Source organism: Tympanuchus pallidicinctus, unplaced genomic scaffold, assembly GCF_026119805.1.
Source record: "Tympanuchus pallidicinctus isolate F22 unplaced genomic scaffold, pur_lepc_1.0 scaffold8, whole genome shotgun sequence".
Taxonomy (NCBI): domain Eukaryota; kingdom Metazoa; phylum Chordata; class Aves; order Galliformes; family Phasianidae; genus Tympanuchus; species Tympanuchus pallidicinctus.
In genome coordinates, this window is record NW_026294802.1 from 16,805,143 (window position 1) to 16,830,571 (window position 25,429).

The 25,429-nt window shown below is 36.6% G+C and overlaps 1 protein-coding gene across 1 annotated transcript in view; it reads left to right on the forward strand.

Moving 5' to 3' along the window:
- The window catches only part of NUP205 (nucleoporin 205), a 44,610-nt gene extending 19,757 nt beyond the window's left edge, over nt 1-24,853 (forward strand). Inside the window, exons 16-43 of the mRNA XM_052669025.1 lie at nt 324-423; nt 1,413-1,550; nt 1,807-1,996; nt 2,753-2,873; nt 3,827-3,908; nt 4,309-4,473; nt 5,547-5,671; nt 6,514-6,628; nt 6,969-7,118; nt 7,932-8,006; nt 8,725-8,882; nt 10,325-10,405; nt 10,989-11,180; nt 12,048-12,318; nt 12,746-12,844; nt 13,991-14,139; nt 14,912-15,103; nt 15,300-15,421; nt 17,092-17,230; nt 17,448-17,574; nt 18,353-18,429; nt 19,941-20,069; nt 20,587-20,713; nt 21,472-21,638; nt 22,276-22,399; nt 23,306-23,434; nt 24,078-24,151; nt 24,495-24,853. Of these exons, the coding sequence (XP_052524985.1) occupies nt 324-423; nt 1,413-1,550; nt 1,807-1,996; nt 2,753-2,873; nt 3,827-3,908; nt 4,309-4,473; nt 5,547-5,671; nt 6,514-6,628; nt 6,969-7,118; nt 7,932-8,006; nt 8,725-8,882; nt 10,325-10,405; nt 10,989-11,180; nt 12,048-12,318; nt 12,746-12,844; nt 13,991-14,139; nt 14,912-15,103; nt 15,300-15,421; nt 17,092-17,230; nt 17,448-17,574; nt 18,353-18,429; nt 19,941-20,069; nt 20,587-20,713; nt 21,472-21,638; nt 22,276-22,399; nt 23,306-23,434; nt 24,078-24,151; nt 24,495-24,647 (3,771 nt within the window). The 3' untranslated portion in view covers nt 24,648-24,853. The remainder of the gene's footprint in view (nt 1-323; nt 424-1,412; nt 1,551-1,806; nt 1,997-2,752; nt 2,874-3,826; nt 3,909-4,308; nt 4,474-5,546; nt 5,672-6,513; nt 6,629-6,968; nt 7,119-7,931; nt 8,007-8,724; nt 8,883-10,324; nt 10,406-10,988; nt 11,181-12,047; nt 12,319-12,745; nt 12,845-13,990; nt 14,140-14,911; nt 15,104-15,299; nt 15,422-17,091; nt 17,231-17,447; nt 17,575-18,352; nt 18,430-19,940; nt 20,070-20,586; nt 20,714-21,471; nt 21,639-22,275; nt 22,400-23,305; nt 23,435-24,077; nt 24,152-24,494) is intronic.
- Nucleotides 24,854-25,429: the final 576 nt, after the last annotated feature.

The window sequence follows — 25,429 nt, forward strand, 5'->3', positions numbered from 1 at the left end:
TTACCAGCTGTATACCTATAGTCTGCTTATTACTTGTTGTTTTTAATGCATTCATATACGTAATATAGGAGAGAGGACAAAATAGACAATAAATCTGTTTTAGTGTTCCATTTTACTTCAAAAAGGAAGCTTGGCAGTTCAAACTATTTGTTGTGATGGATTAACCAAAGTGTTGTGGGATAGTACTTTAGAATGAGACAGTCATGCTGTGTATGTGATCAACTATGTCATTGCATTCTGTTGTATTATTTGCATTCTGGTCTTGTTGCTGCAGCATTAGTCATTGTGCGTATGGTTTTTCTTTATTTTGTGATTATCTACAGTGGGAAGTGGCTGAGGTGGTACTAGAGGTATTTTACAAATTGCTGCGGGACTACGAACCTCAACTTGAAGACTTTGTGGACCAATATGTGGAGTTACAAGGTTAATTTGTTCATTCTCTTGTATTTGTTCACTGACAAACAGAACTGTAACTTTGTTTGCTCTCTTGCCTCTATCGTGCGATCTTGTTAATACAGCAAGTAAGCAGGCAAAAAGATAAGTTGGGGCAATAAGATATTAATTAGATTATTAATAGAAGGCATTAAAAAATGTCCACATACTATGGGGAATTATACTCCTGATTCAGTAGAGCTTCATGTAAATTATTTCCAGCATCTCTGGCTCTGCCACGAACGTGACTTACGTTTCTCTTGCACTGCTGATTTGGTTAAAACCCACATTTGACACGTGAAAAAGTAAAATCCAAAATTTGGGGGGGGCTTGTTCCCCTGGATTTGTTTTTTCTCGGTCTTTATTTAAATCACAACTATGCTTAGGGTTAATTTTAAAGTTTATTTTTAACCTAAGGGTTAATTTAAATTTTGCTTTTATTTTATTGAGGAACTTGATGCTTCAGGCCAGTTGTTCTCTTTTTTTTACATATGTTGTTGCAGCAGATAAGCAAGGGTCTTAGACTGTAAGAAACAGTGGTTCAGTGGACCTTCTCAACATTGGTTTCTGGAAATGTTTTTTGGATCTTCATGCAAATTTTGGGAGATGTAAAGTTTTTTTTCAGTTTACTTTTCAGTCTCACAAAACTATTTAACATGGCTATTTAACATGTAGTATAAAATCCTGTTGTTTATCTGAATTCAAGGAAGATCAACTGAGGGAGAGTCTAACCAGTTAGATTTGAAATCAAGCCATTAGATACTGAAGATTAATGGTAGTTGGCATTACTGCTCTTTCCAAACTTTCTAAGCTACCATAATGGCTTGTCTGTAAAGAAAAGCTCTGGAGACTTTGGATGCAGTAAGTTTCATTAATTTAGAATACTTCTAAATTCTGCTGCTTGCTCCTAGCTCAGGCTTGCTTGAGCAATAAAACTTTTTCTATGTTATGTTTTTTTGTTTTTTTTCTTCTGCCTTTAGGAGATGAAATAATAGCATACAAACCACCTGGATTCAATTTGATGTATCATCTATTGAATGAGTCCCCAATGCTGGAACTGTCTTTGAGTTTGCTGGAGGAAGGGGTTAAGCAGCTGGATACTTACGCCCCGTTTCCTGGTACGTGCCTAGAATTTATTTTCCATGTAAAATTGAAGTGCATACTATATAGGGTCTGAAGCTGATGCTGTATAACTTCACCTTGATTTTGTTTCTCTTCCATACAGAAACTGTGTTTTGTGGGAAATTTTCCTAGTAGTAAATAACTGATGGAATTCTTTCTTGGTACAACACTTGGTGAATTGTGATGATGAATGTGGCCTGTATAACTGCTCCTTTATTTTTCTCATTGAGATTGTTTGTTTGTGCACTGCAGGGAAGAAGCATTTAGAGAAAGCAGTAGAGTATTGCCTTGCACTTCTAAACTTAACCCTGCAGAAGGAGAATCTGTTTATGGATCTGTTACGGGAAAGCCATCTTTCTTTAATTGTCACACCACTGGAGCAGCTGCTTCAGGGAATCAATCCCCGCACCAAAAAGGCCGATCATGTGGTGAATATCGCTAGGTACGTTCGGAGTACTGAGAAGGGAGGAGTTTTGTAGGCATGGAAGTCATTGGATCCCTATTCTTTCATTTTACCAGCTGGCGGTGCTTCTCAAGATTGGAATCTGTCCTTGTATTTTTTCTTTTTATTCTTTTTCCTCATAATTTCTTTCAGTTTTCTTTATATGCAGTGGTTCCCTGGCATATAATTTTCAGTTTGACACATACTTTGTGGATGTCATAGAGCAGAAGACAACCAAAAGCTTCTTTTTGTTGCTGTTGACCATTTACGTGTTTTATAGTATTGTTCATTAGTTACTGTATTTAATGTGAAACAGTGATTTCTGCCATGACTTCACACACAAACCAACACCGAATAGTAGAACAGACTGCATAAAAAAGCAGTGAGATTCTGAGAAATCAGGTTCTGTTTTTGTCTTTCTTTTGCCTTATTACTTTTATTTTCGCATATCAGTAGTTGATGAGTAGCTAAAAAAAAGTGTGTCTTTAAAGATCGTTTTATTTTTTTAAATCTTGCCTACTGTAGGAATAGATAGCCGTTGAATTTAGATAGCCTTTGTGTTCAGTGATGCTCATTTCTATGTGAGCTGAAGGTACTTTCTCCATGTTTCTTGTGAGTCTGTGACCAGATGCAGATATTGGATAAAAAGAGTGATGAAACTTGTGGGAGTCATTATTAAATTTGCATGTCAGCATATACTTTTGATGGAGTAGTGTCAAATGCTTCAGGCATTACAGTAATCTTGTATTTTTGAAGGTATCTTTATCACGGAAACAGCAATCCTGAACTGGCTTTTGAAAGTGCCAAGATTTTGTGCTGCATTTCTTGTAATTCCAACATCCAGATAAAACTAGTTGGTGATTTCACACATGATCAGGTAAGTTGAAGTTTGTTTGGATCAGGAATGACAAACTAGTGGAGAAATCCTAGTGCTCTGTAACGTTACTTTTGGAGCTATATTTCTAGTTCAAATACATTAAAACAGTCATAGAATCATTTGAGTTGGAAGGGACCCTTAACAATCAGCTAGTCAAATTCTCCTGAAATGAGCAAGATCACCTGCAGTTAGATCAGGTTGCTCAGAGCCTGGTCCAGCCTAATCTTGGACATCTCCAAGGATGGGGCATCCACCATCTCTCTGGGCAACCTGTGCCAGCGCCTCACCATCGTAATAGTAAAAAGCTTTTTCATTATATCCTGTCTAAATCTCCCCACTTTTAATTTGAAACCTTTTCCTCTTGTCCTATCACAATAGAAACTGCTGAAGAGTCTGCCCCTTCCTTCTTATAGCCCCCCTTTAGATATTTAATGGCCACTCTCAAGTCTCACCTGAGCCTTCTTTTGTCCAGGGTGAAAACCCCCAGCTCTCTCAGCCTGTTCTCACAGCGGAGCTATTCCATCCCTTAGATCATTTCCGTGGCCCTGTGGATGTGCTCTAACAGCTCCATGTTTCTCCTGTACTGTGGACTCCACTGTTTGTCTTATCTCTGCCTACCTCCAAAAAATCTTTTACTGTGGCATGGTGACTACTTCACTAATTGAAAAAAAAAACAAACAATGTCACACGTGTTTTTCAAGAAAAAAAACAGTATTCTTAGAGATACTGAGACCTTTTCTTAACTTTGTAGTCTTCAACTTCTGAGGATAATTTAGCATATGTAACAACTGTAGATTTATTTTTCTCCTGCTCAGTGGCTACTTGCTAAGCTTAGTATATGCTCTTCATGCTTAGTAACCAGGTTACTAGGTTAATTTTTGTCAACAGCTTCTGTTGAGTGAATTGTTATTGTTTTTAATACTCTTAAAATCCCCTTCCATTGCTGAATGCAGAGTACAAGTCAAAAGCTGATGGCCGGGTTTGTGGAATGTTTGGACAATGAAGATGCAGAAGAATTAATTAATCCAGATGAAGGTATATAAAAAAGGCTTCTTAAAAATGATTTACATTAATCTTTGCATAGTATAAGATTAATGAAAGAAAAGGCTTCTAAGTCAGAAAAAAAACTTTTCTTACATTCTGTAGAGACAGACCCTTAAGAGAATGAAAAACACCAATGTCTGGTTAGGCTGTGTCCATTGTATGCTGAACCTAATAGAAATTGAGTATATTTTCAGAAGAGGATCATTTACCATGGCTCTGGATGTATTATTTAGAGTTTTATTAATAGTAATTTGAAACTTTGGTCCTATACTTCTCTGCACTAATATAAGCTGATGCCTTAACTTCATTGCATTTAATCTGAAGTCTCTGAAAATTGTTCCATTAAATGCATTTATTTACTTCATTTCTCACTTGATCTTTTTTAATCAAGAGCTGGAGCCTGAAAAGAAGCGGGCGCGAATCCATCACGAGACAAGGATCCATATTCTGAATCTCCTCATCACGTCTCTTGAATGTAGTCCTCCCAGCCTTGCTCTGTATCTCTTGGGATATGAACTAAAGAAACCTGTCAGCACCACAAATCTGCAAGACCCAGGTATGAGTAGAAATACCTGATTGAACATTTTTTCAGGTTTGGTGCCAACAAGAGTATCTCTTGGAAAATTCATGGGGAGAAGCAATTCCTCTAAATGTCAAGACTAAGAGAGCAAGCCTTACTCTGTTCCTCAAAATCTGAGTTAAAAGATAAGTTGATACTCAGATGCAGTATTTAAACTTCAGAATTTGATCTTTTGTATAAATTTGCTTTGAAACTGACTCAAAATTAGAGTTTTGAGAGAAAATGGTAATTTAGAAATGAAGCATTGATTTATTTACTGTTTCCACGCATTGTGGTTGTGTCAGCAGAAATTCATTTTGGGACCCAGAAAATCCCTACGTAAGGCAACACTTAGAATTGTTACACAGCTTGAGTACTACCGTGCCCCTCCTCTAAGGTTAATTTTGAGTAAGAAAAACAGTCTTGGTATTTAACAGTGCAGAAGAAAACTTGATAGAATATGTACATTTTTCATTCTTTTGTGAACTCACTTATGCATATATACAAACTTTCAAAGCAACGGGAGGGATATTTCAAATATTTCTTGAAGAGGTGTGAAAAATAGTGTGTCTTTATGATGCAGGGGATAGGGCAGAGCCAGGACAGTGCATGAATGAGGCACGGAGTTGTTCCACACCACCTGATGCCATACGGAATGCCATAAAGCTGTGGGGAGTTGGCTGGGGTGGGTGGGTAGCCACTGCTTGGGGATTGTTGGACGTGGCTGATGGGCAGCTTTGTTTGTCAGCAGGGCATTGGTCAGCAGGTGGCAGATAATTGGAGCTGAAGAGAAATTTCTTAAACACGTTTTGTTTGCATAATTTGTCTTTCACCAGTCTCAAAAGCCTGCAGAGTAACTATAGATGTTTTCATTTGATTTTCACTGAAAGACTTCCAGCTTTTATTTTAGTTCAGAATTTTTTTTTAATATTTTTCTGATGCTCTTTGAAGTTGTATGGTACAGCACAAGGTATCTGAAGAATTCAGTTTCTGTAATTCTGTGTACCGGTCTGTATTTGTCATGAAGGCAGGTAGGATCAAGAATGCTAGGAATTTTTTGTATTTTTAAGGTGTCTTGGGTTGTCCACGGACTTGTCTTCATGCTATTTTGAACATACTGGAAAAAGGCACTGAAACAAGAAATGGGCCTACAGCAGTTCAGGAATCTCCTCATCTTGCAGAACTCTGTTATCAGGTATTCAGCGTATTTTCTTTTGACAAGTAGTGAAAGGCTTTAAATACAATTAGCTGCTTCATGGCAGTGAAATGCATCATTTTTTTTGTTTTTAACAAGCATCTGTCAGATTTTTTTTATATATTGAACTCCTCCTCTTCTATCTTTTCCTATGTGAAAATGTTTTGTCTTCTAACAACATGATAAGAGCCTGTACTCATATCAGAACTTGGAATATACTTACAAACCTAAATATTTTTATCAAGACTGAGTCTTTTGTGACCACATACCACTTTTTTTGCTTTAATGTTTGGAACTGCAATTTCCCAACAATTAAGATACTAGATAATCACAAATAAGTAAATGAAATTATTTTCCTTATTCTGCAGCAGAGATGTCTGTCTGTCTTTCTGTCTTGTCAGGGGGAGGAGGGAGGGATGACAGTTGGATTTGACATGTAAGCAAGGTTAGCTGGTGTTTGGCCTTAAATAATAAAAAACACATCTTCATACTGCAGCTAGTCTGTGAAATCTTGTTTTTTAAATATAAATAATGAAAGTGGAAGGGGAAAAAAAGATGACATTTCCTGTCTTGATGAACCTGGACCCTAAAAAAAAATTGACATTTAAGTGAAATGGACAAACGAGAAGGATTATTCAGTCTCATGTTGTAAGTGACTAGTTTTTGTAATTCTGCACATGCTGATAATCCTTCAACATTATAATATTTAAATACTGGCTATACTGTTTGAGCAGTAAAACAGTTATGTTGCTTTTGATGTATTGATTTGTTTTGCTCTTCTGTTTTATTATTTTTTTTTTCTTTAATAAATTCCATAAATGAATATTTGCTGTTTTTGTCAGGTGATCTATCAGTTATGTGCATGCTCTGACACATCGGGTCCAACTATGCGATACCTGAGGACCAGTCAGGATTTCTTGTTCACTCAGCTGCAGTATTTGCCATTTTCTATAAGAGGTAACTTCTGTACTCGGATAAGACTGTGCCTGCTTAAAATTCAATGCATTCTTTGCATCTGTAGGAATCTTAGAGGAAAGATATGTACTTTTTTGTTTGTTTATTTGCGTATACCTTCTATATTCTAAATGCATGCATGTGTATGATTCCTTCAAAATACCAATGTGCATGTAACAGCTTTTGTCAGATCCCTCATTAATTTTTGTCTTGTGAACAATTGGTAATTGAGCAATTACTAATACCATCCTCTAAAAGCTTTTCCGTATGAAAAAATGCTTTCCTTGGAGTGAGCAGTATTGTTTATATTTAGTTTTATAATTGTTTCCTTATCCCCACTCAGAACATGAGATTTCAACACTGAACCAGATGTCGTGGTTAATGAAAACTGCAGCTATAGAAATGCGAGTGACGTCACTTAACCGCCAGCGCTCCCATACACAGAGACTGCTGCATCTGCTGCTTGATGACATGCCTGTGAAACCATATTTGGGTAAGAAGAATTTATTGTGAGGACAAATAAGCTCAAATAAATGAAAGTATGACAAAATGGCTCATTTTTAAGTCTTTTCTCTATAGGTTTGTGACATTCATTTCTAGTTTTTGAAAATCAATGTATTCTTAGGTCTGGAAATGCCACTGAAGACATGGTAAGAAAGATGATGAACCTGGTTGTAATGCTCCAAAGTGAAAGAAAAAAAGGGCATCTTTTTGCTCATCGCTGCTTTGTCTTTGCTTCAGATAGTAGCTACAGGTCAATTTGGCTTTTGACGGTACAGCATCATAAAAAAGGTATTTCAACCCAAGATGCCTTAAAATGTAATGTTACATAAAAAGGCAAGACTTCGTAATTTCAGAACAAATTAGTAGTGAATCAAGAGCAATATAAGCTGATGGCAGTAAAAGTCATTATGTACAGAGAATTAATGGAGTGGCAGGAAGATACCATAAGGGGCTGCAGCAGCATGGCATTTTTCCCTCACTTTTCTTGATCCTTCTGGACATATGGCTGCTGGTTCAGATACCCTACTCGTTCATTTTACAGTATTCATCTGACTGCATTATATGTACTGGGGGATGGAGTGTGCTTTTAGCCATTTCCAGCAATGTCAAATCTGTATTTGATAATTGGTAACTTCTGTGAGATGTATTGTTTTCATTTTTATTAACAGTCAGGGCTCTTTTATCTGTATTAATAACTTTAACATGAAAAGTTTGTGTTCTCTCTCTGTCTTCCCTTTCAGTATGGTTAAAATAGGTGGCATTTTTCTCTTAATTTTTTAATTTACTGTTTCATTACCTTCAGCTGATGGTGAAGGAGGGATGGAAGACGAAAGTCGATCAGTCAGCGGTTTTCTCCATTTTGACACTGCCTCCAAAGGTAACCATTCTGGCTGTTAGTTATTTCTCAGTGAAGCATTCTGATCCTGAACTGGGGCTGCCTCTAGAGGAGGACACTGTGAAAAAGAAAACAATAAACTTTTAAAACACCAGAAGCACATGGAATACTTTTATTTAGTGTGAAATAAACAAATTTTAGAACCTTGACCTAGATGGTTGGAGAGTAGAAAATAACAGACTGGAAAGGGAAGAAGAACAGTGAGAGGGAGAACTGGGAGGTGGTGGTCTGTAAATTCACTGGTAACAGTAACAACAGTGAGACTATTGCTAAGACTTAACATGCTTGTATATTCATGACAGGGAATATAAACACCAGATAATTAATTTTAGATTCCTTATCGTCTTTTTAAGTCTCAGAAAGACTGCAGAAGAAACAGCCAGATAAAATTTAGAGATAAATTTAGAGATAAGAGATAAAATTTAGTCCTGTAGTTGCAAGCGTGTACGTAATATATGTAACAGAGAACAATGGAAAGCAGCATATTAACAATTTAAGGCTCTAGAAAATGTTCTTAACCCCGTTATGCAGATTTATAGCACTTTCAGAAGATTTAGTTTTCTTTTAAAATGACATTAAGACAAAAAGATTTGAATTTGCAGAGGTAAATAAGACTCTTATCATCAGTTGTTTTTATTTGATCCTTTTTTTGACTCTTGTGGTATTTCAGAATACATCCTGAATTGTTTTGTGTTTACAGTTCGCAGGAAAATCTTAAGTATCTTGGATTCAATTGACTTCAGTCAGGACATTCCAGAGCCTTTGCAACTGGATTTTTTTGACCGCGTGCAGATTGAGCAAGTCATTGCTAATTGTGAACACAAGAATGCACGTGGGCAAGTGGTCTGCAATGTCAAGGTGCGCAGTCTTTCTTCTCAAACTGTGTCTGCTATTTATATCCTGATAATTACTAATTTCTTTTAATTGATCAGTTCAATACTTATGCTTTGAAAGTTGCTTTTACACAAAGAATGTAGCTGTGCAAACTGTTTGGATTAACTTACATTTTCTTCTGTATTGTATACATAGATTTCTCGTTTACACCTGATAGATTTATGAGTTCAAGATGCTTTCAGGAATATTTTCTGTTTTAATGATCTTCCCTCCTCAGAGTAGCCAAATGAAATTACAGAAATGACTGCTGCATTTCATACAGCTGTGTAGTACTGCATATGTACACAATTTTGTCCATAAAATACTTGTGTACTGCAGTTGCCCTTAAAGGTTTCAGTTAAGATAATGTCTTGTGGGAATAAGTACGTGACAAGTATATAATATGAGGGCTGCTGTGAAAGTAATGCTTCCTATTTTATTATGTTGGCCCACAGTGTTAGTGGTGGATGTTGGCGGAATGGCAGTAGAGGTTGAACCTTCCCGCCAGTATTTCAGTATGTTTTGTTGCTGTGTGACAGATGGCAGCAGAGGGCAGTCTGACAAAATTATGTTTGACATGGAAATGCAAGTGAAGCAAAAGTGTGTGGAAAAAAATTGCACCCATTGATGCTCGCTGAACATTATGGATACCAAAGAGTGGATGTGAGTGCAGTGAGGTGGGTGGTGCGTTTCAGCAGTGGTGAAAGTGATATGAAGGACAAGCTGTATTCTGGATGGCCATGCACAGCTGTCACAGGATAAAATAAAGAGCATCTCAATCAGCTCATCCACATGAATTAGCTAATGGTGTTGACTACGCTGAAAAAGAATGTTTTGTAGTAGAGAATTTGCTCTATCAGATAGTGTTATTGTGCTCTTTGTATCTGTTGTAGTCTCCATGGAAATAGGAAGCATTATTTTCAGAGTATTTTCAGAGTAGATAGATCTGAAAAAAATTGTGATCTAATAGACACTCAACAGAGCAGGAGTAGAGCAGAATATCTAAGTGATCTTGATAGCAATGAGAAAACTGCTACTCCACGTTACAAACTGGGCACTCTACTCTGTAAATGTGCTTTACAGAGGAGATAAACATTTACATCTGTGCAAGAGGTCTGTAGTGAAGATTGACAAGAAAGGGGAGTTGTGATGTACTGAAAGAACTGATGAAAATTATGAACAATTTAGGAACAGATGGAGACAAGTGCTGAGATGAAAAGTGCAATCAGCAAGCAGAGACTTGACAGCTAAAAGTAGCTAGAGAATTAAATATGGGAGAAACCTAAAAAATAGGTGAGATACATTTGAACTTCAGTCTTTTAACTGCATTTCTTACCATGTAGCCTCCTCCTAAATAATTTTAAATCTTTCCTGTGGTTAAAGTTTCTTATTTTTAATAATCCTTTCATAATCCTTTCCCATTTCAGCATCTTCACAGAGTTTTGGTTGCAGAAGTCAATGCCCTGCAAGGAATGGCAGCAATAGGTCAGAGACCTTTACTTATGGAGGTAAGAAAATAAAAAATAAGCTGCTGTTGTTTCTCTTGGTGAGTTTCATAAAGCGTTAAACAGTGAGGCTTACCATGGAAACCTGTATATTGAGTCCTGAACTTTGAGTTAGTAATTCCTGAAGGTGGAAAAAAAAAAAAAGATATTGTTAAGAGAAACTAGTTCTTAACATACTGTTCTCTGTACAGTATCAACCAAGTTTGTCTTGCCTGTCTTGTAGGAGATACCAGTTTTATTTCTGCTTTCTTCTACACAGTTAGTTTCTTTGAAGTTGGAGAATCTTAGTAGGAACTTCAAAAAATAACTATCTTTTAACTTTATTTGCAATTGGATTTGTAAATGGAAAGATGAAAGAGATGACTGACACTAAAATGAGAATACATGGGCAGCTTTTTCCACAGTTGTCTCTTTTCATTTTTAAGGTGTATGTTAAAATTTCCTTCAGTTTTGTAAAGCTAAAGACTTACCCTTTTTTTCTCCAAAGACTTACTAATAGATTAAAACGTGTAATTTTGAAAGCTATCTTTGTCGTTAACCTCTTTTAGCATATTGTAACTCAAGTTTCTTTGTCATGGGTGGCCAGGAGATCAACACCATCCTGCAATACGTAGTGGAGCGGAATAAACTGCTGCAATGCCTCCATGCTAAGAAGCATGCTTTAGAGTCATGGAGGCAGCTGGTGGAAATTATACTTACTGCCTGCCCCCAGGATCTTATACAGGCTGAAGACAGACAATTGATTATCCGTGATCTATTACAGGATGTTCATGACAAGGTAAAGCTTTATTGAAAAACAGCTCTCTCCTTGAACTTTGTTGCTCTGTCTCTTTGAAACAGAAACTACTCTACATGTAGCATTCTTGATTAGAGATGAAACAAAATTTCTCTGCCTTTAGTATTCTTTTCAGCTATTTGATTAGTACTGTGCTGAAGTTAGAATGCACTGTGAACAGAATAGCTATATGAACTATGAACCTTATATTGACAAATTTCAAAGACATTTTAGCATTAACTTGGAATAATAATTGCCTGGAAAAGGTGAGTGAGGAGACAGTCCATTTTGATAATGAACACAGAAGAACTCACTGAAGTGATGAAGACAACCAGTACTGCATTTGTTAATTTATTGCATTTAGATACTCATTTAAATCTTCTCAATACTTCTTTTGAAGAGTGAAAGAGTTTAATGAATCCTCATAGTAGAAAGAGTAAGGATTCTGTAATTAGAAATAGCTGTGAGAGGCTAAATTAATTACTTCTATAACTGTAGGTAAAAGTCATGGCAGATAACCAGTACTAAATTACCCAAAAAAAAGGTGATTACCACAATCCAGTTAAAGAAAGAAAGATTCGCTTAACCATCCCAAGGATCAAGGGCTCATCAGATACTCCAAAAGGAGGGATCTCCAGGTAGAGATCCTTTCTTTGTAGCTGTCAGTCCTGAAACGAGGCTTAGGCAAAAGTGGAACCCTGATTGCTTTTACCTGTGCTCCCAAGGCTGGCTGTGTCCCTTGACCAGGTGTTCAGTCATTGGTTTAGGCTGTGACTTAGCAATTCCCATACAGTAACTCATGAAATTAGACACTTATGAACTTCTTTTTTTTTCTTTCGCTACTGCTTGTTTGTTTTCTTCTGTGTTAAGATCCTGGATGATGATGCAGCTCAGGAGCTGATGCCAGTGGTGGCAGGGGCTGTGTTCACCCTCACTGCCCATCTTAGCCAGTCTGTGAAAACAGAGCAGAAACAGCCTCTTGCAGTCCCAATGACTGGACAGTCCCAATACGTCTTGATGCTGGATGGTTCTTTTACCTCATCACCTGGCTCTGAGAGCATATCCATGGGTTTTGCTTCCATTGGTGACTCTTCACTCCACATAATCTTAAAAAAGCTGCTGGATTTCATTTTGAAAACAGGTATTTGCAAAGTGCGTGTGAGAATTCTAACCACTGAAGGTAGAAAGATGGTCTGAACTGCTCAATTTAACAAACCTACTGCAGTGAAGTTTTTTTTTATTGCAGTCAATTAGATTAGATTCATATTGAGGTATTGTAAGTGATATTGCTAATATGAAAAAGAGTAATTAAAAAAGGCATATTTTTTAAAATCAGAACAATCAGAAGAGAGTGTAAATTACTTTAAAGGGATTTTCATGTCCTATTATTTATGGCAGCATAAACTTGCTGAATTTACTCGTAAATACATTTTTATACAAACAATAGAACTCTAATAAATCTATTTGTTTTATCTTTACCAGCTGTGCCACAGAAAAGTGTCAGCGGAAGATAGCTTTATGAAGATTGCATCTATTTGATTCTAATTGTGAATATTTCTTGCAAACAGGTGGTGGATTCCAGAGAGTGAGGACACACCTTTATGGCTCGCTGCTTTATTATTTACAGATTGCACAGAGACCAGATGAACCAGACACTTTAGAAGCTGGTATGGTTCAATTGTATTTTGGGAAAGAGGAAAAAAAGAGCAAAAAACAAAAACACAAAAAAACAAACATGCTGAGATAGTTTATGATACAAATTTTGTCTATTTGAATTCTCTGTCTACTTAGGCACTCAAGATGTAGCATTTGTTTTCATGTAGAGCTATGACTCACAGCTACAAAGTTGTTGAAAAACTGGAGATTCCTTGGACCTATCAGAACAGTTATAGCTGTAGAAATACGTTACCTTCACACCTTTATGTGTTTAGTGATGCCACTATGATTATGTTAAAAAAAAAAAAAAAAAAAAAAAAAAACAACAGCCAAACAACCTCAGAGATAATATTCTTTCTTTCTGTTTAGTGGGAGACTCCAGGGGAAAACAAACAAAACCACAATACAAAGCAAAAAAAAGCCCAAAACAAACAAACAAAAACTCAGTAAAATGCCTTTTTCAGGCTTGTCAGATGCTACTTAAACAGCCAAGAGAGCTTGTGGCCAAAATTATATTGTCTCTGTTAATGGCTTGGGTACTTGACTCATCAGCATTTATTACTGCTATTTCATCTTAGGTGTTGAATGGGGATGGAAAAAACACACTTGGGGTCACTAATTGTGCATACAGACTGCTATTACTTGATCAGCTTTTTGAGCCTGAGTGGAAATAACTGAAATTGTTGTTTCAGTTACAATAAACTACTCTGTAGTTTATTGCTGGCTTTGAAGTCAGGACTTTTCCACTTACCTCATCTTGTTTACTTTCCTTCAGACTGAGTATTTTGTTCTCAGTGAAAGTTCTTAGCTCTAAGAGCTATTTTAATTTGCATGTATTCAATCTTAAAATAATTTCATGCAGATTATTTACAATGAAGTATACAGGCACAAACTTTTATTAATTCTGGCTGGCACATTATGTGATACTTAGGAAAAAAAACAAAAAGGATTTATGGGAAAACATCTGCACTTCAATAAAAAGCCATTATCCCATGGTTTTTATACTTTTGTTTCAACATAGAGAATGCCCTGAAAGAAGTAACCTGAGCAGTGCTGTAACTAAGCTAATGCCAAGCTACCCATCTTAGTATTTTTCCTTTATAGCTTTACTTTTTCTTGGTTTTTTGTTTTTTTTGTTTTTTGTTTTTTTTTTACAGCTAAAAAAACAATGTGGGAACGTCTGACAGCTCCTGAAGATGTGTTTAGTAAATTGCAACGAGAAAACATGGCAATTATTGAGAGTTACGGGGCAGCTCTCATGGAGGTGGTCTGTCGTGATGCTTGTGATGGCCATGAGATAGGCAGGGTAAATAAATCTATTCCTCTGCAGTTATTGCTTTGTTTTTTTATAGAGAACATTTTCCTACTGTGCAGAGAAGGTAAATTTCATGAGGTAGAACTGGAACATTCTTTGTAGATACTTTGTCTCTTTCACATTTCTGTCCTCCCACTCATCCTTCAAGCTGTTAGAAGTATGGATGTATATACATATTATTTTGTCAAAAAAGTAATGTGTCCCTTTGTTTAAAAACAAAAGTATCAAGGACTACTGCAGAAGATTGCAGATATGAGCTGCTATGACATTTATCTATTTATCTTTAAATCATGAATTTACTGGTTAACTTTCCCACTTTCAAAAGATTTGTTGACTTCAGAAGTAATTATTTTGTGATAACTTCAGTGGACAGGAATCTAGTCAGAATGCAATCTAATTTTAATTACTAGTAGTTCTTATAGCAGTACTTCATTAAAAAATACTTTGGCATAGTTATTGGTGAAGAATATCTGTAATGTTTTGTTAAAGAACGAGCAATAGTGGAAAGGTGATTGGCTTAGAGGAAAGATAATTGGTTTGTCCTATACTGAAAAAAGAGTTTTTACAAAATATTTTACAAAGAAGGGATTACAATTATAGACAGAAATACATTCTGCTTCTAAGAAGTGATTAGAAACAACTCCCTAGCATTTAATATTCTTGGGTATTTCTTAGAAATCTCATTCATCTTATTGATTTAATCCTGCTTTGGATTTGTTTGTTAGTTTCCAATTTTGCTTGTTTTTTTTCTTTTCCATCCCAGATGCTGGCATTGGCTTTGCTTGACCGCATTGTTTCAGTAGACAAGCAGCAGCAGTGGCTTTTGTATCTCTCCAATAGTGGCTACCTGAAGGTGCTTGTGGATAGCCTAGTAGATGATGATCTCACTCTTCAGAGCTTACTCATGCCTCAGCCACCTTTACTTAAGGCGTTGTACACCTATGAATCCAAGATGGTAAGAGCACCTAAGGAACAATTTTGTGTTTCTAAATTTGAGTTGCTTATTTATAGTCTAAATTGATTGTAGGCAGAAATGCTGTTCTAAAATAATAGTATTTGAAATGATGCTAGAATCAAGAGAGGAACAGACTTAAGTCTGTTGTTTGTTCATCGCCAATAGCAAGTACTTAAGTTTTTCTGTTGTTCTCTAGGCATTCCTCACCAGGGTAGCTAAGAGTCAGCAAGGGGCATTAGAACTGTTGCGGTCTGGTGTGATTGTGAGGCTGGCACAGTGTCAAGTCTATGACATGCGACCTGAAACAGATCATCAGGGGTAAGTGTTGTTCCCCTAGTTGGTTTTGAAACTGTAATACAGTAAAGAGAGCACATGTTATTTTTTTTATAGCCACGAGTCTTTTGAGTAAGTTTTAGTGGATATATTCTTTTTGCATTTGTTCAAACTTTTTTCTTTTATTGAGAGAAAAATTCCAAGTGAGTGTACTTACACGTTCAGTTGCTCATAGTATGTAAAGTTGTATTTGTTTGATTCCTTAGGCAGGAATGGTCCACGTACTAATATTTTTTTTAGACTAATATTTGAAAAGCTGGTCAGCTATCACTGCTTAGGGGGATTGATAATTGGTGAACAAAAAGTAGAAAGTTAATCCTCCCCCATGATGCACTACCAATAGAGCAATAAACATGATAGAATAAATATAATTTCAGAAATATCTCACGTACTTAAATATCAGCCATATACTGCTTGGCAGGTTTATTGGTATGTTGTCATATTGTTGGTCAATGCAAGACGACTGAGAGAAGGAAGTTGACTCTCAGAAAAGCTAGCATTCAGGGAAAATCACCATGGCAAATTTGAAACCTTGGTCGTTGTTTTAAATTTACAATTTTTAATAATTACTGTGGGTTCAAACTTTGGAAAAAGTAAAACTTAGACAAGTAAGAAAGGACACCAAGTTGTGTGGTACCTTGGCAGGTTTGAAATGTGGGCCCATGTGAACCTCGTGATGTTCAATGAGGCCAAATACAAGATCCTGCACCTGGACTGGGGCAATTCCAAGCACTGATACAGACTGTTCTAAGAACAGTTTGAGAAGCATCCCTGAGGAGAAGGATGTGTGGGAGCTGGTTAGCTAAAACTTCAACATGAGCCAGCAGTGTGTGCTTGTAGCCCAGAAAGCCAGCCGTATCTTGGGCTACATCAGAGGGCTGGAGCAGCTATCCTGTGGAGACAAGAGAGTTGAGGTTGTGCAAGAAGGCTCCAGGGAGACCTTCTGGCAGCCTTCCATTACTTAAAGCATGCATACCAGAAAGCTGTTAGAGGGACACTTTATCAGTGAGTGTAATGATAAGACAAAGGGTAATGGCTGTAAATGAAAAGACAGTAGATTTAGATGAGATGTAAGGGAGAAATTCTCCCCTTTGAGGGTGGTAAGGCACTGTTACAGGTTGTCCAAGGCAGCTATGGGCACTGCCATCCCTGCAAGTGCTCAGAGCCAAGTTGGATGGGCCTTTGGGCAACCTGATCTAGTGGAAGATGTCCCTGCCTATGGCAGGGAGATGGGAACAAGATGATCATTAAGATCCCTTCTAATCCAAACAATTCTATGGTTATATGAAATACTTTGTATAGAAGTGTCAGTGACATGTATAAAATCATACGAAACGTATAGGGCATTTGTAGAGGACTGTGCTTTTCAATTGCTGCAGAACCAAGCACATCTCTCCATAAAAGATTTGAGAACATTTAGTTTTATTTCTGGAAAGGCAGAGAAAGCATATGTCTTATTTCTAAGACAGACTTATTTCTTAGTCTGTTTTCGTATGTTGTAGTGCAAAGAAGTAATTATGTCTGTGTGGAGAAAATGTCCAATGGCAGCCTTTTAGGTTGAGGGTGGTTATTAAGCTAAGGCTCTGCTTCATGAGTGGGCCTCATTTTTCTGTATTATTTTTCCTCTATACTTGTTTTCCCCTGAATCTCTTAAGAATGTATGGAATGAGAGATCCCCCAGTCTTCATTCCTGCTCCAGTGGAACGTTATCGCCAGATTCTTCTTCCAGCTCTTCAGCTGTGCCAAGTGATTCTCACATCCAGCATGGCACAACACCTGCAGGCAGCGGGACAGGTATGTTGTGAAAGATGCTGAAATATCACTGTTATTGTTCCTTCGATCAAATTGTGTGTCATCTTGCTCTGCTTAAGTAAGCTATTTTAAAATAACATCTTCAATGATAATGAGAGATTGTTGTAAAAATTCCCTCAGAAATTAGAACACTGCTTCCTCTTTGTTTACTGCTAAATTTTGATGGATTCATGTTTCCTTTTTTCTTCACGTGTTTCAGGTTTTGCAGTTTCTCATTTCCCATTCAGATACTATCCAGGCAATCCTGAGGTGTCAAGATGTTAGTGTTGGATCTCTCCAAGAACTGGCCTCCCTGACAGGAATAATCAGCAAGGCAGCTTTGCCTGGTAAGAGCCTGTTGTTTTGAATTCTCTTACCTGCATTTTCATGAATATTGGAGTTTGTTTTCTATAAGGAATTAGTAGACTAGTATAACGTGCATTTGATGTTCAGTTTCTTTTCATTATCCAACCTGGAAGTAAGTCCTTTTTGTCTTTGAGATCACTTGTTAATAGTAGCATTCAAAGTGCATGTGGTAGCTTCAAAAAGAATTTTCGTTCAGAAAATGCTACAGCTGAGGAAATAAAGTCAGAAAATGTTTTTGTACCCATATCTTTATTAATGTTTTCTGCATTTTTATTTCTTTTTTTTGACTTTACAAATAATTATTTTTTCCTGGAACTTCTGTGGATTAGCGTACTGACATTTCTCTACTGTGACTTATCTTCATGGAGGACTAATCATTATTTTGAAGTATACAGAGATTTTTACAGATTCTAGAAGACTTGCTTAAAAATTCAAAATAACTTCTTTATTTTGATTTCATGGCTTCTTCTGTTCAAAAGAAGGTCTGAGTACAATAGAAAGAAGTACAGAGTTGCAGGTTGAGGCCAAATATTAATTTGTGTATAGTATACTTGCTTCCTAAAACTACTTTGCAGGTTAGTAACCTACATAGCATGCACACTAGCTGCATTCATATATGAATATTTTCCTCAAAAATGTGCAAAATTTAGATAGTTTTGCTGATTTGTTTTTTCTGATCTTGTGTTTAAATACACTTTTATACTGCCTTAATTTGTTTTCTTTTGAAAAAGTTTATTTCATGGCTGTGTTTTTTACCAGGGGTGCTAAATGAATTGGATGTTGATGTTAATGAAGGGACACAGATGGAGCTACAAGGACACATAGGTCGATTTCAGGTGATAAAGTTACATATTTAACACCTGTCTTTTTGGAACTGTGTATATAGATCAGAGTTGCTTCCTGGTTCTGTAGATTTTATACTGTGACTAATAGGTAAGAAATGCATTGCCTAACATTAAAAAGAAAGTGCAGTGCTAATTTTTGGTGTGTGTTTTGTGGATAGGATGTGTATTGTTGATTTATTTATTTATTGCCATTTGATTTGGGGATGTGATTGTTGTTGTTTTGAAACAAATAGAAAAGACATCTGGCAATGTTAGAGTTAAGTCGGAGACATTTTTTTGCTCTCCTTGGCTTAGGATTTACCTTATGTGGAGAACAATTTGAGGTCAACGCCAATGCATGTGAAGTGGTGCAGGATATTGTTACCACTTCTGCCACCAGCATGCCTCCAGCTCAGCAGTGTAGGACATTTAGCATGCTTATGTTAAGTTTCTTTGCGATCCTTTTGAGAATAACTATGACTTAGAATCCAAAAGTAAAGCCAAGATAGAGTAAGTTTTGCTCAGGAGCTGTAACTGTTGCCCTTATTGCAGCTCATCATTCAGCAGTGTTTTTGAAGCTTTGCTATTCATATCAGCAAGGATGTTTGTAAAGAAAGATTCTTTGAAAACTGTCTGTAGACAGAGCTGCCCTGACAAATATTTGTGGTTGCCAAGAGAAGGATGTGTTTTCTGGGCATTCTGATAGTAACTGCTAGACTGACCACCCTAAAGCAGAGTAGCAAGATGTAAATGATTGCTGAAATGCTGGGCTAGTTGTTTCTCTCTGGCATCATGTCAGCAAGAAACTCATGCAAAACAGCAGAAATGTTTCTTGTTAGAAGGAGTTTTAATTGGTTAATTTGGAGCTGTTCTGAGCAAAACTGCAAATCAGTCATCTGTTACTGTAAATTTTATCTCTAGTTTGTCGTGTTATTTTCATTAGGTAATACAAATAGTTTTTCCTAAAAGCAATTACCAGTAAATGTTTAATCTTCAGTATCTTTTTGAATACTTGGTATGAAACTGACTTCCAGTGTGAGCCACTGTGATGATCTTAGCAACTGTATAAAGTAAAACTAAATTTATAGGTTTTTCTTCCTTTTTTATGAAACTACTGAATTGTTTTTTTTACTACTTTTATGCAACTTAGTATCTCCATATCCAGATTTTTCTTCTTTATAGATAAATGTGTTTTAAATAGGTATACATAAACCTAAACTGTCATTGCTGCTAGTCAGTGTAACAGTCTGAAAGAGGTGTTAGACAACGTTGTGCCTTCCTAAATCACATCTCTCAAGGAGCTGTTTTAGGATGTCATTACCTTTTAATTTAACTAAAGGTGAATGAAAGCATTGTGTTTTGAAAGATAGAAATGTAGCTTGAGAAGTTCTAAAAATCTTATTTGCATGGCTGTCCTTCTGCTGTGTGGTGAGGGATGTGTTGCTCTTCTGCTTTTAAAAGTGACGAGGATCACACCCTTCCTTTGCTGAGGTTCTAATTGAGCTGTGTGTTTCTGATGGCAGCGCCAGTGCTTGGGACTTCTAAGTCGATTTGGTGGTTCCGACAGGCTGCGTCAGTTCAAACTGCAGGATGATAACGCAGAAGGAGACAGAGTGAACAAGAGAGATGAAATTGAGTTGGCCATGCAACAGGTAAGGACAAAAGAAGTTGCAAGAACCTTCAGTCTCAAATTATGGAATTTTACTGTTGTGCAGGTTACTTTTGTTGTTGTACTTTCATGTGATTTTGACTAGTTTTAATGCTCTGCGCTGTTTTCAGTTTGGTATAGGATCCCACATTTAATTTCTATTCAAAATAGTCATTGAAAATTTGGTTACTTAAACTTGCATTAGTGATCATTATTGTTCTGGATGCAAAGTCTGACAACTTCAAAGCTTTAAATTGATCAGAGAACTTCAAAATAAAGACTGGATACAGGGGGCATGGGGAATACTAAGTTAGAACCCAAGAGGAGTTACAAGTGACCAGAAATTGTGACTAGTAGAGGGGTAAAATTGTTAGTCCTAGACTTGAAATGGAAGTGGGGCTATAGCTGATCAGAAAAGAGAATCATCACATTCAACTGAATAGATACAAAGAAAAATCAAATGCTGATTATTGACTTTTATCCATGTTTCAACTTGCACACCATCTCCTTTTTATTTTGAGATCTGTGCAAATGTGATGGAGTACTGTGAGTCGCTGATGTTGCAGAGTGCCCCCACTTTTGAGCACACTGTTTGTCTGTTCACTCCTAGCCTGTCAGAGTCAACCAACCGAGATGGGCCTCGTCAAGGTGAGATCTTCGGCTTCCTATTTTTTGGATGTTGAACAGCAACATCTGGGCTAGTAAAAAATACCATAGCAGGGACTGCAGCTTCATGTGTACTTTATACTTCATGTCAATGATGTAGCTGCTCATTTTCATACTCTGCAATAAATGATTTTACAGCCTTGAACAAATCGAAATCAGGGAACTAATTAAGTTAAAATAAATATAACCAAAAATAGTTTTTAAACCACTTCCCATTGGAGCCTCAGAAATACTTGCATGAGTTTAAAAAAAAAAAAAAAAATTTTTAAATAAATAAATAAAAATGTGGATATAAATAAATAGTAAAAGACAGGGGAAGGTAAGGGTTTTTTTCGTTTGTTTTTTTTAGCAACTGTGCTGGATTAAATTATGCAAAACTAGGACCTTATTTATGACATGTAAGATTAGTTTTAGCGTTGACTCCTCATTACAATACATAGCAACAGGCTTGGCTGTGCTGTTATGCAGTTGGGTGGTTAAGAAATGTACCCTGTACGTTTAGTTACATTTTCATATATTACACTCAGTACTTTGCTGACTGCCTTCTAGTACTGCTGCTGCAGAACTTTTTGCCAGACTTCTGTTTGTATGAATTGTGGCACAGAAATAAATCACAGACTTGCCAGTACTTCCATGTCTTCACTGCTTTATTGACAGAGCAGTATTGACTTCTAGATTTTTTATTTTTATCATTTTTCTTAATTTAATTTGCTTATTATAACTTGGTCATCTTTTTCTAGATACACAAGCACCAGTGGTCCCATACTGGCGCTTGCCTGGTTTGGGCATTATCATCTATCTACTGAAACAGAGCACTAATGATTTCTTCAGTTATTATGATAGCCATCGTCAGAGTGTTAACAAACTGCAAAATGTGGAGCAACTCCCACCAGATGAAATAAAAGAGGTAACATTTGTAACATCTGCTGACTTTGTGGCGACTGTGTTGCTTGTAACGCATACAGCTCTACCAAGGACTCTGAAGTATCTTAGATAAATAAGTAGTTCCAGTTATTTTGCGTGGTCCTTTCTGCTGTTGATAGAAGAGACCATAGAATGGGTGGCATAAAATTGATGGCGGGTAATACTGGACTTGTTGAGTGATTTTTCATTGTGTTGAAGAACCATTGTTAACACTTTGGGACTATTCATCCTGTTTCTCCTTGGCTAAAGAGATGCAACTTGTATAGTGTTTAGTAGCTGTAGTAGCTGTAATTCCTGCATCAAACCTTGGGTTACAGATGACAGGGTTGCAGAGAGAATGAGTACTTCATACAAAACACTGTCACAGTGAACGAGTAAACTGAATGATAAACCAAATGATCGTTTTTCTTGACAGATAAGTTGCTTGAGGATACAGTTAATTTATTCATATTTTGGCAAGCGAGGTTATGCAAGTTAAAATTAAACTGTAGACTTTTGAAGAGATAACTGATCAACAGTAAGTTCTAGATACTGGTAAATAATTTTATTTGCTTATTTCTTTCATTATTCTTTCCTTCTGTTCTGACTTGCTATAATTTTCTTTTCTCCTCTTGTCACAGCTGTGTCAGTCGGTTATGCCAGCTGGAGTTGATAAAATCTCTACTGCCCAAAAATATGTTTTGGCAAGGCGACGTCTAGTGAAGCTAATAAACAACCGAGCCAAGCTGCTTTCTCTTTGTTCTTGTATCCTTCTGAAATTGAAGTTAACCTCAAAGTAATTCCCTCCAAAAATGCAGGGAAATAGGAACAGGTTATTTTAACCTAGATTTCTGACAACATTGAACAACACATCATACAAAAGGAAAATTTGAAATACAGAAACTTAAAATAGTGCACATTGTTGTGCTACTTTCAGGCTGTAAGTATTTTTTAATTAGTACTGTGACTGGAAGATGAAGTCAGTAATAATTCCCATCATAGAGACACCCTTACTAGGATTTTTCTTAATTATGATGAAGCACTGATTATTGTTATTATTGCCAATATTATTGCCATCCAGCTCTTAAATTTAGTATCCAGGCCCACTAGATATGTACACATCTGTACGAGTGTGCTGGCAAAAATTCTCTGAAAAATAATTCAGATGCTCATGAAAGAGACTGAAGTTCCCAGTGTTACAGTGAATTGTACATAAGCTTTTTCTAGTGAATACCAGTAATTCTTTGAAATAACTAGTGCTGCACAAAGTAATTGTTGCAGAGGCTCAGAATTTTCCCCCAAAATCTAGCTTAGGAAAGGTGTGCACTTGCAGCTGTGTACCTTTTGTACCTGTCTACCTTTTGTAGCTGGTACAGCCGCTTCCAGCTTTACAACCTGAGCTTTAACACACTGCTGCAACTGAACTACCATTACAAGTCACATTCAGTCACAGTCATTTGAACTAGTCTAGCCAGTACGGAAGCAGGTAAGGATCCATGTGATCCATTCCAGGCCCTCATTATCAGCAGTGGGAGTGGGAACCTGCTGCTTGAGGAAGTTACAGTGGCTGAGATGATATCTTCAGCTGCTTCTAAATGGTTGTGTAAATATGCTTATATAGTAAATGTACAATCTAAAGACAAACTCCTTCACTTAGAAATGTGTCAACAGATATTATAGAAACATGTCTCTTCATTCTTTGGCGTCATCTGGAACACTATCTGCTGAATTACACACCAACTGACTCCCAAGACTCACTGCTGTCTTCCAGAATATCATTTAAGAGAGGAAGAATGCAAGGTAAAATTTCTGATATGTCAAGATGCCTTTGAGTTAAACCGATGGTTAAATTTAAAACCGATTTGTTACTATTAACATTTTGCCATTTATATTTAATAAAGAGCTTGTTTGGATTTAGATATATGTTTGGACTTTCCTTGGAAGAATTGACAGTACATGTATTGTTCAGCCACATACTTTGGAGTGTTGTCTATTACACACAATCTTCAAGTGAACTACTATTTTATTTATGTTGTTCAAACAGAGTGAAGTTCAAATAATGAAATCAGACCGGTGATCCAAAATGATGCATATGAGAACATTGTAAACAAAGAGAAAATGAAGAACTAGAATGGAGACTGGTGTTTTTGAAAGCACTTGTTAGAATTATAGGCACTGTTGATTTGACAGAATGTGTTGAATTTTGATAGAAGTCGGAAAGATTAGTGACTCAAGGAGGAACTTTTTGCTTAAGGTTCCATGTTGTGTGATCATGGCTGCTCAGTGATTTAGAGAAAATATGTTAAGTCAAAAAATTAATTTCTGATACGCAAGTTTAGTGACAAATTTTGAGTACTGCATTTTGAAATCATTTATGACAGTGTGGAAAAATGATGGTGTTGAGTAGCCAACATAATTTTAACCTCTTATTTTCTATCACTAGGTTCTTTTGGTTCAGAGTCCAGCTTGGATTTCAGCAGTGGACTGAATCGAGTGAGTCAGCATGATATAGATCAGGTGAGATGTCACAGTCTACTGAAAAATACAGAATGCACATTGTTATTGAGCAGAAATTGAGCAGACTGTAAAGTGTGAGTATTTACAACAGAATCGATTTATTCTTACACAGAAATTTAATAGTCTGTGTTAATTGGGTGCAAAAGCAGCAGAAAAAAATAATCATTTTTATTAAAAAATTCCACAATCTCAAGCAACCTTTATAAGAAAAACTTTTGTTTAATTCCTAAAGTTTGTAAAGTATTGTGAAAAAGCTGATAGATGTTGACAGGTGATGGATAAACACATGTTCTAGAATGACAAGATTTTGTATTGTTGACTGAAACAAATCTCTGTTTCTCAGCTTCAGATTGAAACCACCAACAGTTTTGGTGAATCCCTACAGAAGAAGCTTCTGGACATTGAGGGGTTGTATTCTAAGGTTCGGTCACGTTACACCTTTATTCAAGCTCTTGTGAGACGTATCCGTGGTCTCCTAAGGATATCAAGGACCTAAAAGACTGATACATGAAGCTTGCCCCTTGAAGCAGCATGTCTGGGCAGGCTTTCTGGTTCATCAGATTTTATAGATGACACATTTTCTAAACAATGTCCAAAAAAAAAAAAAGCATTTTTGTTACCTTTTTTTTCTTATCCCTTTGGATCAGTTTTGTGCATTCTTTCTTACTGCTCCCAACTTGAAAAATAAAGAATCATTTTTAAGTGAGTTCTGATTAATATAAGAACTAAAGCAAGGAAGAATCCAAATGGAGGACATAAAGGAAACGAAAGCTGTTGTTCTGTGACTGTGATGATACCATATTTATGGATGCTCTCAGAGAAAAGGGAAAGGTTTGTCTGTTCATGCTGTTCTTGCTTCACACATGTTTAATGTGATCGGACTCTTCGATACGGATTTTATGAGAAAGGTGATCATTTTTACACTGTAAGCTGCTTGTTTATCTTCCCCATTGCCCTGCCTTTTTTCAGCTGACATCGATACAAACTTCCTCTCTTTGAAGAACTCTAGGTACAAGAAAAAAAACAACACGAGGAAAGGCACAGAAGGTGACAGCCATAGATTATGTTCTTACAGCTTGGAGAGCTGAAGATTTCTGTGCTGCTTCAGCAGGAACAGGAGTACAGCAACAGAATGCAGCACTTGAAGAGGGAGCAGGCAGGTTTGAGTAGCAGATTGGTTCTGTGGGTAGACAGAGATTAGTCTTAGAAGAGATTTTCATATCTCATTGTCTCTTACATAAAAAAGAACATGAGACTGGTTGGATTTCTTACTACATT